Here is a 16516-nt window from a genome sequence, read left to right as displayed (position 1 = left end):
TCTGTCTGGTTTATGAACTTGAGTGCTTTTTACTATTCATTTAAAAAAAAAAAAAAGCCTCAGTCCTACCTACCTGTGCCTGAGACAGGAGAAACTATCTTGAGATTTTTTTTTTTTTGAGTGTTGTTGGTTGTTTTTTCCATTCCGTTTCTTTCTTTTTATAACTTGGATTATGAAACTAAACTTTAACCCAAAATTAACCCTGCCTCTCTCCCTACCCCACCCTGTTCTCCTTGACTTCATGGCAAGTTTAAAGGGCAGCATGGGGTTCTTTGCGAGTCTGAGAGCCGTCTCCCTACAGTCTGTGCCCCTGTTGGCCACCCCGCCCTCTCACAGAACCTCCCCCTCCCCCAGCCAGCCGAGCGTGCCACCTGCCCGTCCTCTAACTCCTAACCCCCAAGGTCATCTCCAACCACACTTTATTTTTTATTTTTTTCCCAGGATCAATGGTGTTTTATTTGTAGTCATTTCCATTGGGAGCAAAATCTCCCACAGGCCATCCAAGGTCAGCCATGTTCATTGTTGCACTGTTAGTGAATTGTATTCAGGAGTGTGCTCCCCAACCACCTGCCCACCCCAACCTGGAATAGTGCAAGGAAGCAATCCTTAACTAGACATGCCTACTCCGGGTACAAGCTCACCAGACAGCTACAAGGAAGTCCCCCGTGTGTCCTAAGGGTCACAGGCTTGGGGTAGGGTATACCTGCCACTGTCCACCACATGGCCTGACTTGCTTATGGTAGGAATGTATCTCAGCCCTCAGCCCTACCTTTGGACCTGGAGTAAGGTTAGAAACAAAGAAAGACTCTTGCCTTTCTTTTAGCACATTTTGGCTGCCAGGGCAACTGTCACCTTCCCGCTAAAAAATGATCTGCGCTCTGATTCTGGCAGGTTGGCCAGTGATTTATCTGTAAGTGGCCTTTCATTAGCTGTCTGCTAGTTGAGGAGGACTACATAGATTTTCACGGGCATACGCATTAAGTCTAGGCCCCGAAAGGGGACCCAGGGGACTGATGACCCAGTTCTACCTGTACCACCTTCAACTACCCTGGGCCACTCCTCCCGAGCTGCCAAAGACGCACCTCCAGCCTCCTGGGCCTGCAGCCTGATTGTGAGAAATCATCACACAGTGCATGTTCCCAGCGTCCTCTGAATACCTTCCTGGAGCTTGGTACCATGCATACCATAGCTGGCAGGTGACTTCACACAGGAGAGATGTGGCCTCTGCCCCCACTGAGGGTTCTCAGGCATGGGTTTAGGGAGTAGGCCTCCTGTAGAAGGCAACTTTTTCTGTATTTTTGCCTAGCTCCACCATGATGGTTTTGTGATGGCTTTCGGGGGCCTTTCCTGAGGTGGGAAGCACTTGCTAAGGACCGTGGGATAGGAAGCAGCTTCCTTTTGGCTCAGAATGGCAGCTTGTGTCCAGCAGGGCTGTGCTGCCACTGTAGCAGGTCTGGCGGGCAGAGGGGGCCTTGGCTCTGCACCTACCCCAGCCCACTCCTCTGGGCCAGCTGCCCACCTTTTCCTAGTTCCCCAGGACCTGAGGTGAGCAGGGCGTGGGTGACCCCTACCGAGGGAGGTCCCTGCTGACTCCTAGATAACTTCACTATCAGTGTTCACTTTTCTTTTGCCTTCACCTGGTAGTTTGAAATATCATCTTTCTTGTGCTCAGTCAAAGAGTTTGTTTGTTTATTTTGCTCGTGTTCATTCAGTTCCAGCGGCCCCATCACGTCCCATCCAAACCTAAATTCAGTTTGGTACATGACTTCCCCAACAGGAGGGAAGTGGTTCCGCTTTTCAGGCTGTTTTATTTTGGGGGCGACATTACAGGTGGGCCCACGTATCAGTCTGCAGAGCTGCTGAGCCCCACGGCCCTCCCCTCTCCTCCCCTGCCCACCTCCGGCCCCTGCCAGGACCCTTTACTGTGCTTTATACTTGCCAGCTTTATTCCAATGTAGTGACATGAGCTCCTGATGGTGGTGGTGAGTGTGAGCAAGTCATGTTTCTGTTGTCTTTTCTCTTGCTTGGTTGGGGCTGCGGTGAGAGTGTCTGAGGCATACTTTCCCGCCTCTCTTACACTAGGATCTGCACACCTCCTCTCAAACACTCTTCTGAGCACGCTCAGCGGGAAGGTTTGTCCACACCTATTAATCCTCTCAGTGTCCAGCTTCCTGTCAGTACCAGCTGGTTTGCATGTTTTTGCTTGTTCAGATGAAACAATTCAAGAAACAAAACTCATATCCAACTCTCGAGAAATGTCTTTTTTTTGTACACTTTCGTTTTTTATTTATTTTTTATTAGTTACAACTCCAAAACACCTGTTGTCCAGTTAAACATTTCACACCTCCCTGCCTGTTCTTAGATTGTATGTATCTGTGGGACTGAACTAAATGCATGCACTGTAGTAGATGTACTGGTAGCTGTAGCTGTAGTTGTAGAACATGCATTGTTGAGTTGATATTACAGGGTCTCCGAAAGCTGGGCACAGCCTGGCCTTGTGAGGATAGAGTGGGGACCAGGGAGAGAAAGGGCTCCATATTTTCAACGTTGCCAAAGGGGCTTGGATCCATGTTCTCACCATCAGCCACCACCACCTCCCCTCACGCTCCCTGCCCCACCCCCAGTCCAGAACTGGGTCAACCCCGAAGTGCTAGCCTGCCCAGCTGGGGTCCTGTGTTGAGTGTCCAACCATAGCGAACGAGAATGGAACCAGGGTTGGAAGGAGTCTTCAAGATCTTCCTCATTCTTGTCTTCCTCTTACTGCTCTTGACCCGAGCAGCAGGAATTTATCCCCTAAGGTATATCAGCCAGTCTACCCCCAAGCCCCACTTCTTGGAGTCCTTGGACTGCTGTTAAGGGACGCAGGTCTATGTGGCAGCCCTGTCAGAGTGGTCCACTCCTTGGGGTGGAGGGTAGTAAGCTAGAGGAGACAGAGCATCAGGCCCTGAAGACAGGGAATGCAATTGCCCTAGTGGGTATGTGTTCTCATGAATGCTGGTGGGAAAGGAAGCTGGTGGGGTGAGTCACGACATCTCTAGTAGAGGTGACCAGCACAGCCAGACAAGAGGCCACTCACAGCTTTGGGCTGTCTTCCTAGGAGGGCTTCATGGAAGAGACTTCTGCCCTCTACTCAGGACTGTTTTTGTCAGCTTCATTAAAAAACAGAAAGTAGACCAGTGTGTGCATCCATTAACAAGACCTGATAGAGTATGAGAGGTGAAGGACACAGTTAATCACTTCTACTTTCTCTCCATGCCTAGAAGCGAGCATCCTTTGGAGTCTGCATCCCCACAATAGACCATCTGTGGCTAAGATCTTGGGGATCCTAGAATGCATCCCCATCTGTGGTCATGGAAGAGAGCTGGCAAAGACACTCTGGGCAAGAACAAATGGGTGACCTGTTAGGACCAGCCGCAGCTGCTGCAACCCACCAAGCTTACCCAAAGGACCGTGTGTGTGTGTGTGTGTGTGTGTGTGTGTGTGTGTGTGTGTGTGTGTGTGTAAGAGAGAGAACTTGTACTCAGGGCCTTACACAAAGGACCGTGTGTGTGTGTGTGTGTGTGTGTGTGTGTGAGAGAACTTGTACTCAGGGCCTGGGTACTGTCCCTTAGTTTTTTTGCAAAAGGCTCTGTCATGTGGAGCCACAGGGCCACTTCTGGTTTTCTGGTGGCTAATTGGAGATTAGGGTCTCACAGGCTTTCCTGCCAGGCTGGCTTCAAACAATGGTCCTCAAATCTCAGCCTTCTGAGTAGCTAGTGTTACAGGCGTGAGCCACCCACACTTGGCTCCAAAGGGACCTTAATTGAGTGCACATCTCTCCATCCCCACTTGTGTTCGGGGAACAGATACCCTACTTCCCATTTTCATTTCTGGAAGAGCCAGCACTTCCACCATAAAGAAACCAGCACAAGATTTCCGTAACTCCAGTGAATTTATAATAATGTGTTGCAGCTACCCAATGCTGACCTCAACTTCATTCATTTTCCAAGGGCTTTTGGACTCAACCCTGTTGAGGATAAAATACATCAACTCCAATCAATAATTTTGTAATAGAAATACCGTGCACTTGATAAATCAACTCTAGTGCAATTAGTGACTAGCCTTGAAGCCCAGACCTAAGGATAAGTTAATCCTACAGTGAATGGAGTAGAGGAATGTTAATGGTCTTTTAAATCAGTGGAATGGTTTTCAGTAGGTGACATATCCCTGCCTGCCCCTCCTCACCCCAGAGCAGGTTGTTCTCTTGCTCTCAAGTTGGCTTGAGAGCCCAGGCCCAGCTGTCTGAAAGAGGGACAGGAAATGTAGTGGTGTCTTTGGGAGCTCCAGGAGCATTGAGAGCATGTTGGAGAAGGGACCAAATGGTGGGTATCGGTACTGCAGGGTGTGGGCAGCTAAGAAAGGAGCTCTGTTTATTTTGTGAGGGGTCTGCGTGCCAGCGGACACCTGGTACAGTAGCAATGTGCAAGGGACACCCAAGCTGCCTAGGTTCTACCAAAGACTCAGGCTTGGGCTGAAGACCTCACAGCCAAGATTCCAAATGCAGGTGTCAGGACTTGGTGCATCTGCCATACCCCTACCCTTAAAAGATTAAAATTTGGCTTAGAGAGGACAGTAACCTGTCTGCTGTGTCACTGACAAGATTTGAATCATTGTACCAATTCAGTGATGGCTGAGCAGGACTCTGCAGCTTTAAAAACATACACGTAACAGAAAACTACAGCTGTACTCACACAATTCTCCATATTCTTAGGGGAGGAGATAACCCAGAATCCATTTACAAGTGGCATCAGGAGACATTCTACCTCCCCCCACACACACCCCCCTTTGGCACCTGCTGTTGTTAATGCCATGATGCTGCTTGGCTTTCTTTAGTTGACATTTCTGCTCTGGCTTTTGGACCCTGCCTCCATTCAAACCAATGTCAGACAAAAGAGGCCGGGAGGAGACAGGAAGGAGTTTGAACATAATTATTTGAAAGAAAACCTTTTGCTTAAAGAAGAATAAAGGAAGTTAGCTATTGTCCAAAAGAAACTAGGTGATGGAGGGAGGGCTTCTCTGGGAAGGCAGACTTCTCCATGGGGAGGTGTCAACATCCCTTCCTCTGCCCTGAGAGGCCTGCATCTGGAAGGTTGTTGGGATATACAGCTCTGCCCTTGAGCTGGGAGAGGATTGGCTGCCTAGTTGCTGGGGCTTTGCTTTGGGCCAATGGTAGAGGGAGGGGAGGAACCACAGGCAGGAACTGTGGGCTGTTCAGCCAATCATCCTGCAGGGAGGCTGGACTCCTGGTACCATGGCAACTGCAAGCAGGGGCTCATTTGTTTTGTAGATGAGTAATTACTACACAATTAGAGAAAGCTAAAAATAAAGGGGCCCTTTGTTCCTGGCTACTTATTAATATTAATAAAATGGTCTGTCCAGGTCTGTGGTAAACAAAGGGAACCTGCTTACCTGCAGGGCAATGTGGTTAGAAAAGCTGGCCAAGCCCTGCTCCCCAGCCCCACTTCCCCCATTTCCTGAAAGTTCTTGCTGTCACCTGGACAGGATAAACTCTCCTCACCTTAAAGAGAAGAGTTTATCACAGACACCCACAAGATCCAGGTGCCCTGTAATCAGTGTATCAGGCCCAGACCCAGGCCATGCTCTTGCTCGCTCAGGGAAAAGATCTAAAATGAAGCAGTATACCCAGACAACATGGAACAGTACTAAGAGAAAACCTAGACCTGTTTTACTATTTACATAGACTTTTTTTTCCCTCCTGGCCTTTGAAAATTCATCTCTAGATACATAAAATATCTAAGTTTCTCTGAAGTAACACCTCCCCCCCCCCCAAAAAAAAATCCTATTTTCCCTCCTCCCTCTCTCCTTCCCTCCTGTCTTGAAGAGTACATTCAAGTTCAGGCTTGGAATTAACTTGCTGGGGGTGAGAGATTGTCTTCACACCTCATGTCTTAGACTTTGAGGTTGAAACAGCTGATCCTTTAGATCTAAACCGTTTCCTTTTAGATCCCTTCACCCTAGGAGGAGTACCTTGTGAATTAATCCAGTGGGAGTATAAAAGAATAGAGCCTGCATAAATGACTAGACCTCCACCTCTGCTGAATGACTCAGGGATGGGGAAGTTCCACAACTCCATATTCCTTATTCCTTGTCCTTGGGGGTGGAGGCAGTGACAATGGCAGTGGCTTAAGATTTGAGTGGTACAAGTGGAAATAAAGCCAGGAGCTTCATAGAGAGAGGAATCGTGTATTGATACAGTAGGAAACAGAGATGATAACCAGAGACTTGAAACTAGGTATTTCAGAATTGCATATCATTTTTTGCAGTCAATCAGATCTCCATGTTGGAGTGTGTGGCTAATTAACTCTTTTAGGGTTTGGCTCTCTTTATGGATGATGCTCATTAATAACAGTGAACCTGTTAATAGTTGTTAATCATTGCTTCTGAGTAAATCAGCCCTGAGGTTGGGGTTAGTGCAGTAGTTCCTGGACTTTGACTGTGTTAAGTTAGAATAACCTGGAGAGTTTTTAAACCTCCCTGAGGCCAGGTCACACTTAGACCCATCAAATCAAAACTTGGCAAGACTAAAGTAGTATAACCCAAGCTCAACCATGGGCTAATGTAGAACTTCACACCATCCCTCTGACGGGCACCCAGCATCCTCTAGCAGGAGAAATCTCCAGCCTAGGTTTGGGATGTGCAGTGTGGACTTAGGGCTCTCCTGCCTACCATTAGTCTTCAAAGCCGGTCCAACAACACTACCATCCCATGGGTTATGGAGATCTTTGCCCCATGGCTTGAACTTCCTGGAGGACAGTGCTATCTGGGGCTATGATTAGGTGCACGTACACATACAACAAACAGCCTAGATTAAACCATAACGGGAGCAGCCACCCTCCTAGACTGTCTGACGAATGGGGGCCTTTTGCTAAGGTCGGAGTTTGTTTGTTATTAAAGACCTAATTAGAAACATGAGAGGGAGCTGAATGGCTCGTGCTTGGCTAATTAGTGACATGTATGCTCCTGCTTTGAACTTCAAGGGCACAGAGCTATTAGCGCTTACATCAAAAATGGATTAAACTCCTGTGCCTTTATAATCATTAAAGATGGGCTGCTCAAGTGGAAAGTCTTTTGTACAGGTCCTCAAGAGACTACCCCCCTGGGCACCCTCCCCACCTCACCTGCTGGCTGCCATTAGATAGGATTGGGCAGTAAATGCCAATCAGCCCTAAGGTGTTCCGGCTCCCCACCAGGACTCACCTTAGAAAAAAAATGGAGTGGTCTTTTGGGACTGAGTTCAGCCCTCTGGGTGCTCCTACTGGGCCAGGCACTTTGGTGAGGAGGTCCCAGTAAGGGTCCAGGCTTGGCAGGGCTTACTTTCCCTCTGGTAGCACCCCCTTCCACGAATGCTACCTGCCTACATGCATGGCTGCCAGGCTCTTTGTTCTTTGGGCTGTGACAATGGAGGATTGTCTAGTCCTCAGGAGATGTGAAGCCCCTTTATCTCATCTGGCAGCCACTGCTCAACTTCAGGGAGCTCCCAGTTGAGAAAAGGTAACCATATCCAAGCCGCCCTTCACAGCTGCCACTCCAAGGTTAAGGAGTGATTCCTTGTCCTTGAATTTGTCATTCCTCTGGGGCAAAGGCAGGCCCACCTAAACAGAAACCGTGTCAGGCTGTGGTTTAAGGAGGAACAACTAAGCTGTGTATGACAGCCAAAAGCACATGTGCTTCCAGGTTAGGGCTAGCTAGGTTCAGACTTGTGAGACCCCGAGTGACACTGAAAACAATCCCTAGCTGCTCAAACCCTCAGTTTCCTCATCTCTATCACAGGTAACAAAGCCTGTTTCACAAGTTGTTAGGAATGTGGGGGTGAGGGGAGACAGTGTTGTTAGGGTGTGTGGTATTGGCCTATAATCAATCATTCCAACAGTTGGTAGTAGAGGCAAGAGGATCACAAGTTTGAGGCCACCATGTTTCACATAAAAGAGACTAGGGTCATGGCTCACATGGTAGAGCACTTGCCTAGCAAGAACAAGGTCCAAAGGGAGGAAGGGAAGGAAGGAAGGAAAAAGGAAGGAGGAAGGAAGAAGGAAGGAAGGAAAGGTTTTAAGTGCCTACCAATGTACCTGTCACCACAGTAGGTACTGAAAAAAATTGGAATTGCCTCTCTCTAGCCTAATACCCTCTAAAGCTATAGCTTCTACAACTTCGTGCTTCATTAGCTCTCTTCTCTCTTATCTCACTAATATTGTAGCATTTCATTGTTTCTCACAGAGTTGAGGTGACATCTAATTTTTATGCAGCTTACTCTCATGACTGAAATGATTATGTTAGGCCATCTTCTAAGTTTATAGTCCTAGCCTTGGATTTTATAGTGTTTTGTTGTTGTTTTTAAACAAGTTTATAGGGTAGAAAGTGTATGTTGGTCCCACAGGAAGTGTTTCATTTATAGGACACAGCAGGGATCTAAAGCCCAGTGGCCAGGTGCAATGGCTGGCACGCCACCTGCAGGGTGGAAATCAGGAGTGAGCTCACAGCAGCACAAGAGAGCAGCTAGGGGCACGTGGGGAAAGCCACACTGCTGTCTTCTTTGAAAAGTTAAGCAAGGCAAAGAACATTCTTAGGATTGACTGGGAGCCACCCAAGATATGCAAGGTGGAAGAGGAAGTTGTTTCTGCACCCCTTCTCCCTTCGATTCTCAGGCCCGAGAGGGCTGGCTGAGGAAGCAAAGGCTCTGTGCCTGGCTATTGAGTGGCTTAGTGAGGCCTTCCCTGGGAACTGCGGTTTCCCGTAGCTTTCCTTGGCTGCTACTGCTTGCAGGTTCTAACCAGTGTAGGCCTGGAGTCTGAAGACCATTAGCTTAACAAAGCGGCAGCAGAATGTTGATGGTAAAACACTGGCAGATCTTGCCACACTACAAACCTTTTGCCTGCACTTTCAGAGACTCTGGGGTAACTCTGTAGAAATGTCACTCAGCACACCTTCTTGAACATGGGGCTCCATAAGAACCCTGAAAAAGCTCCCCGCTGCCCCACACAGCCTACTGTGAATTCATTACTGATAGAAGGATAGTCTTGCCACTGTGGAGTTTTTGGGCCATGGCAGATAGAGAAGCATAGTATAGACAAGATGAGTAGAGGTGGATCTCAGAAGAGGAGATTACTTTATTTTGGTTTTTAGCTTCTGTAATAAATAAATAAACAAACAGGGAAATCCAGTATGATAGAGTGACACAGAGTCTGTCCTCACAGACTGACACATGGGCGTAACCTTGCCTGCTGTCAGTCTTCCATTCCATCCGGAACTGGGAATCAGCAGTGGAGGCCATGATACCAGTCAGCAGAGACTCCCTTCTTCTCAGCTCACAAATGCAGGATGTGATTAATTCTGTCCTAGGAGCACATGACCTGCATTGGAGTTGGTGAGGCTAGGCCCCGCACTGCCTTCACTCACCCTGAGCAACACAGACTGCCTAGGCCAGGGAAGAGTCTCCAGTGTAATGAAACCTGGCAACAGAAGATGACTCAAAAGCAAATGATTGAAATTGTCTTCAAGGCTAGCCCAGTCTTTGAGGGGGAATGTAAGACCCACTACATTAGGAGCCTAGCCTATGCTAGGCTTGTCTCAGATATGTGGGCTGAGCTCATCTGGAAAGGACTTGGTCCTTGTTTGCTTTGTCTAGATCAGCAGTAACACAGTTTTCAGGCGTTAGAGCCAAACATGCCCTCAAAGTGCTGTCTCCCTCATGATCCTATCCAATAGCATCACAATGGACACAATAGAGAAACACCCAGACTTGGCATCCCTTTACTAGACCTACAGGAGGGCTGTTCTGACTCCCACCACCTTACTACCTCAGTGGCTAATTGTACTCCTCATCCAGCCCCCATCTGACCACGGCTGGGCAGAGCCACATGGAGCCTCACCTGGCCCATGAACCTACAAATGAGAGTCTGGGACCTTATACCTCTATGGGTCAGCATCAAGGTGTTTTCCTGAAGGACAAGTAGCTCCACCTTCTGTGCCATGTCTGTGTCACTCAAAGGAATTACATTCATCTTGCTGTCCTGAGATTTAGTGTCCTTGCTTTCCTGTCCTCACCCAGCAGTTCTTTCTTCAGGTCCAAGAAGATTAACTGCTCCGAGCAGATGAATTAGACCCTCGTGTACATCACCACCTGATTTCTATAGCAAGTGAAATGTGTTTTCCTCTGTCTGACTTTTCTAAATCTGCCAGTAGTACCTACCTTGTTGGACTGTTCATACGCAACTGTTTCAAAAACAGGTGTGTATGTGTGTGTTTTTAATCTGACAAGTCACAAAGCACTTGCTTTTATCCTTGCAGCAGCCCAGTGAGTCAGATTGAAGAAGGGAGGCATCGCTCACTTGCAACAGATGAGGACATGGACCAGAGGGGTTAGATAAGACACATAGCTCTAGGGGCAAGGGCAGGTTACACTCCTGTCTTCTGACAGTGCCCCTGTCTCTGCACTGTGGTTGCCTCCTGTGGTACCACCTGGCCTGGGAAAGTCCAGGGGATGCTAGAGGGTAGGGTACAGCGGAAAAATGAACCTGCATGTACTAAGCCATTGTGGTGGACACTGCCCAGAGCTGCTGGTAGAAAAGTGAGCCTGCTCCCCACAGTGACTACTCAAACTGCCAGCCTTGTGATGGCCTGCCCCATGCCACTGAACGCTCCCAACTTCTGTAAAAAAATGCCAAAGTGGCCGGGCACTGGTGGCTCACGCCTGTAATCCTAGCTACTCAGGAGGCTGAGATCTGAGGATCGCAGTTCAAAGCCAGCCCGGGCAGGAGAGACCGTGAAACTCCTATCTCAATAAACCACCAGAAAACCGGAAGTGGCGCTGTAGCTCAAGTGGTAGAGCGCTCGCCTTGAGCTGAAGAGCTGAAGGACAGCGCCCAGGCCCAGAGTTCAAGCCCCACAGCCGACCAAAAAAAAAAAAAAAATGCCAAAGTGTTTGCAAGACAGGCCCCTTTTCTGGACAGGAGTTATGTTAGCCAGTTTATACCTCTCAGCACTGCTTATGCAGCATTATTTTCTCTGTCCACCCACCCCTATACACCCTGTCTCAGCAGTAGTCAAGGTGCCCTTGCCCATCTTATTTTCCTAACCTGAACTTGGTGCATGGACTATGTCTAGCGCCTCAAAATGAATCTTGGTGCTCTATTTAAGATAAATTATTGAATTGACTAGCATGACCTCTTAAGCACCCCAGGTCAGAAACTTAGCTTCTTGCCTGCTCTCCTGTCTCTCATAACTTGGCGGGAGAAAGGAGTCCTCAAATGACCCCTTACCGTGGCCAGCTGAAGTGCAGGTATATAGGGTTACAATAACTTCCCAAAAGAAGAAAATTACTTTGTCCTTGATGCTGTTCCACCATCAACCAGCAGAAATAAAACCAGGTTTTTAGACCCTCAGCCCAAAGTCCAGCAGTCCCAAGTTAGGTCTGGCCACTCACGTCCCCTAGGAAAAATACAGAGACATAGTGAAGAGCAGAGTATTACATGGCAGTGTTATCAGCTTATTACTGAAACAGAACAGGAACAAGGTGGTCTCCTGAGTTCTGGGGCTGTTAGCTTTAAGATAATAAGTAAGACATGGCTTGTTTGAGGGACAGTTTACCTTCCACACAAGATGCTTCTCTGAATCTTCTCTTTCCTCTTAAAACAAGGTGACTGCAAAAGGACTGTGGCAGAGAACAGCTCAGATCAGAGGGCAGAGATACAGAGTTGGAGGGCTTTTCGTTAATTCACAGTACCCAGCAAAAGCATCTTTTTAAGTACCTCTTACAGAAACAGCTACCAGCAAGTCTGTGTGCCAAGTGTCTGTCTCCTTTCTCTCCTGAGCAGCCAGAGCCATTGTTGCTTTTTTAATATGCCCAAATATGCATGGGTTTGCAGATGGCTTGTTTGGGGCTTTAGCTTACTCTCTGGAGTGTGGCTCTTCTGCCACCGAGAGAAGCAGAGAGGCAGGTGTTGACTATGGAGCTTAGAGACATCTCTCCTCCTTAGCCAGCCTTTGAGGGCACAGGCTCCATTGTCTGTGGAGCAGAGGACAGCCAAGAACTGGGTACTTAATTGTCTGCCCACTGCACTTCTGGTAGGGCTCCAGCAGCACCATCTTCCAACCCTGGCTGGGGATACTTATTTGCAAGGTGACTTTGAGGTAGATTTTACATGTTATCATGAACCAGTGCATAATAAAATGAGACTTGGGGGGTTTAAAGCTACATTCTAATACAGTGCTTTCTCCATGATGATTTGAATATCATTTGACAGAAGATAACTAAGCAAGGAGAGGTAATACAGCCTGAGACGAGCTGCTTATTGTGAAATTCCTCAAGGCTGACTCTTGAGGGCCAAGTTTCCATGCATAGGGGGACTGGAGAAGTTGCCAGGAATGGCCAGGGCACCAACAGCCCGCTTGCCTTCTAGCTTTCCAAGAAGCATCTCTACTCAGCATTCTTCAGTGAGCACGCCACATCCTGTCTCCATGGGCTGCCTGCCCCAGGCCAGATGAGTCCCTAAAGAACTCTCCCTGCTGGGAGAAACCTCCCCCCCCCCACCTGCCCTCTTTCCCCAACACTTCCACTTAGGCAGGCCTGCGCTGGAGCTTCCTGCATCTAAATCCCACCAGTGGGGGGGGGGGGGAAGCTGAGAAATCTTTCCCTTTTCCACTGGGTCTCCCATCTTTAACTCCCCCCGCCCCATGATAAATCAGAACAGGTTGGTTTATTTCTTTATGGAAGGAGAGGTTTAGCTGCCTAGATAAACCAAGAGTCTTCTGTCTGACTCTGCATTTCCCAAGCCTAGAGGAAGAAAGTGTGTTCTACCAAGATAATACTGACTTTTGAATATATCAGCTTGATACTTGCCTCCTTGAGTAAAAAGGGCCAAATGTTACCTGCAGGTGTAATCTTCTATATTCAAAACACCCCATCTCCTCTGTCTGCCAGTGTGTTTCCAAATAAGCTATTCACTTGCTCTAAGCCTGTGTAATTTTTTTTTCTTTTTCTCCTTAACCTGTTCTCTTTCCATTGACTTGCTCCCCACCCTGGGCTTAGAGTTTCAAAGGGACTTAACCTTCAAGCCTCCTGCCCCAGGAGCAGCTGAAGACATCGAATCACTTTTCACTGTTGAATCAGGAGCCAGACCCAACTTGGTTTGGTTCCTTTTATCTTATATCCTCTTCTCTGTCTTCCACCAGCCTAGTGTGGTGCATCCTTAGTCTCTTCCCTCCCCTGTGACGAAGAGGTGAAAATCCACTTGGGGCTCTTTGGAGCCATAGGAGGAGTGAAAGGGTCTCCAACCACAGGCCCTGCGGCACAAGTACAGCTCTGCACTTCAGATGTCTTTCCTTCTGCCACTGAAGGCAGCTGTAGGGGGGGCAGGGAGAGATGCCAGGGGAGGGAGGGAGAAGGGAGCCTGCTACCTGTGGAGCTGAAGTGTGTGGTGCTCAAACTATGTGGTTCTTTGAGGTGTGGCTGTTACCCCACAGTGGCTGGTCCCAGACACCCTGAGGTTTCAAACCCATTAAGAGCTCACTTTTTTAAAAAACTGACCCTTCTTTTTTTCTTTTTTTTTTTTCTTTTCTGTTCTGGATACAGAGTTAAAGTTATTAGAGGGAATTATATCTGTGACAAAATTAACCTGGTAGACTGGCTGGGCCCCTCATTGGGAGGACCTGATGGGGTGTGAGGGAGGGCAGGGTCTAAGGCAGACTCAGCCCCATCGGGCTCGGGGGTGTGGGGGCCAGCTCTCCCCTCGGTAGCTGAGGTGCATCTGAGCTTCCTTTTTCTCAGTCTGGAGTTTGCACACATCAGCAAGTATTTGAGTCAGATATGCTTTAGCTATAAACTCGTTCAATCAGTATGCTCTGCATTCATTCTTCTTTGTCTTTTTTTTTTAAACAAAAGGAAAAAAAGTTTAAATCCCCCTTTTCCTACTACTGCAGGAGGTGAGTGTGTGGGTGTTCTGCAGGAACATTGCCTCCACCCCAGCTTTGGCCCAACCTTCAGGTGTTACCATTCCCACCCCCATCCCCTCCCTCCATCCCAGGCTCTCCACCTCAAAAGGGAACCCTCTGCCGCCATCATTACTGTTCTGTGAAGATGCCCGAACTTTCCATGACATATCCCATCTTCGACCACTTCAGTATTGCCGACTTTCATGCAGGGATTAAAAATGGGAGGGGCTGGAAGGGAGGGAGTAGCCAGTAGTGGGGAGGGGGGGAAGGGTGTGGGGAGGGGGAAGGATAAAGAATGGAGATCTTTTGTCTATTTTTATATAAATAAATACAAACAAAATGATCATTTAATGGATCCAAAAAAAAAAGAAAGAAAAATAAATACATGAAACTAAATTTTAAAAATCCCCCTCCTTAAAAGATTTTTTTTTCCTGGACACAAATTGCTTTGTTTCCTGTCACGTTTTAATATCAATATTAACACAATGTGTAGTCTAAAACTAGTTCCTTTGTAGTTTGCATGGGATGTGAATGCTGTCTCAACGTGCCCAAATCTAGAAGACTGCATGAGCGTCAATTCAGATGTGAAAAAAAATCTCTCTCTCTCTCTCTCTCCTCCATATATATCTCTATTTCTATTGTGATAATTTGGTGGACAGTGAAAGCACCTCCGGTTGGTTGCCGTAGTGTGTTGAATGATCTTTTTTTTTTCTTCTCTCTATTTTTGGAGCTCCAAGCTTCTTAGTAGTAGCCTGGGCTGAGTATTCTTGAGTCCCTGCTGTTCTCGCATGGCCTTGGTTGAGTGTTAGAAGTTGGGCCTCAGCTGTTTTTCTTGAGTGTTTGGCTTGTAATGATCGGTGCATGCCTGGCTTCTGGCCTCATACCCAGCTCTATTCTCTGCACACCAGTCCTGAATAGCTACAGTGCTCAACCGAATTTTGGCGCGCCCGCTTCCCCGGCAGGCTCCAACCCGGCGCGGCCCGGAGGCTTCCCGGGGGCCAACAGCCCAGGACCTGTCGCCGATCTCTACGGCCCTGCCAGCCAGGACTCTGGAGTGGGGAATTACATAAGTGCGGCCAGCCCACAGCCAGGCTCGGGCTTCGGCCACGGCATAGCTGTAAGTACCTGACTCCCTCCCTGTCCTTCCTTCCTGACCAACCAGTCCAGGGGGAGGGAAGGCCAGAGTGAGTGGGGACGGAGGAGAGGACAGGGGGGCCCTGTCAACATCGTACCACCTTCCAAAGGTTCAGACTCCTCCATTGTCATTGTCACGGGCCCTGAGCCCCTTCCGAGTGGCCTGGCAACACCATGTAAGGTGCATGGAGGAGGGCTCAGGCTCACCACCCTATTGCCTGCAACCTTTCCAACCCAAGCCACCTACCTGACCTGTGTCCCTGGCTACACACGACTACAAAACAAGACAGAGTAGACTGGATGAGAATGAACAGAAATAGCCCCTAGCACATGCTGGTTCATTGCAGGTCCATGCAGCACCATGCCATTCCCCTTCAGCTCAGAGCTGGCAAGCTTAGTTAGCAGTATTCCCAGCCTACTTGTCCAGTGCCAGTGCTGGTACCTGAGAGGCAGTGCGGGGCAAGCCCCCATGCCGGCCAGTCCCTTTCTAACGTTTCTTTCCAGGTTCCAAGTAAGTTCCCATGTGTGTTCTTTAGCTGCAGCCCCTCCCCCCCAAAGGCCAGATGCATTTGATATTTGTAATGCTCTGTGGTTCTATAATCTGACTAATCCAGGCAATGGAAATTTGCTTAACAGATTTGCATGCTGTTTTCAGATTGTATTGTTCTTCTCCCTCCTGGTATGTGAGCATGAATGTGCCTGAGCCCACTTGCTCGCCGTCCCCTCCATTTTGGAATCAGAAAAGTGGCCAACTTCTGCCCTCGCCAACCTCAGCCTCCTGCAGGCAGTTTGGTTTTGAGCTGAGGTGACAGTGTCTGCTGTGTCAGATCCCATCCTGGGCAGACTGCTTGGGGAGGAGAGCTGGCTCCAGCTCTGCTGGGGAGAACAAAGCCAGTGCAGACAGCCTGGGACAGCAGAGTGAGTGACCTTATCCATGTGCCCAGGTATAGGCGCCTACACACACATACACACACACACACACACACACACACACTTGCATATTCTCACAATAGTCTGCGTCTTACACACACACACATTACTCTCTGAATATATCACACATTTTTTTCTTTTTTTGTCATTTGTGGTACCTGGGCGCTGTCCCTCAGCTCTTTAGCTCAAGGCTAATGCTCTACCACTTGGGCCACAGTACCACTTGTGGTTTTCTGGTGCTTTATTAGAGATGAGTCTCATGGACTTTCCTGCCCAGGCTGGCTTTGAACAGTGATCTCAGCCACCTGAGTAGCTAGGATTACAGGCGTGAGCCAGCAACACCCAGCTTCTCTCTCTCTCTCTCTCTCTCTCTCCCTCTCTCTCTCTCTCTCTCTCTCACACACACACACACACACACACACACACACACACGCACGCATGCACGCACGCACACACACCATACACC

At 48.4% G+C, this 16516-nt stretch overlaps 1 protein-coding gene across 4 annotated transcripts in view; it reads left to right on the top strand.

Annotated features, from left to right (window-relative positions):
- Window positions 1-16516, top strand: part of Msi2 (musashi RNA-binding protein 2) — a 373314-nt gene that overhangs the window by 353211 nt on the left and 3587 nt on the right. For 3 of the 4 annotated variants that reach the window (XM_013037908.1, XM_013037907.1, XM_013037906.1), the window contains exon 11: window positions 14895-15103. In XM_013037908.1, the coding sequence (XP_012893362.1) occupies window positions 14895-15103 (209 nt within the window). The remainder of the gene's footprint in view (window positions 1-14894; window positions 15104-16516) is intronic. The other variant, XM_013037909.1, reaches the window with a different exon arrangement.

The sequence above is a fragment of the Dipodomys ordii genome, unplaced genomic scaffold, assembly GCF_000151885.1.
Source record: "Dipodomys ordii isolate 6190 unplaced genomic scaffold, Dord_2.0 Scaffold7, whole genome shotgun sequence".
In the NCBI taxonomy this organism is placed as follows: domain Eukaryota; kingdom Metazoa; phylum Chordata; class Mammalia; order Rodentia; family Heteromyidae; genus Dipodomys; species Dipodomys ordii.
Note: the sequence above shows the minus strand (reverse complement) of the source record. Positions and strands in the feature narration are given on the sequence as shown.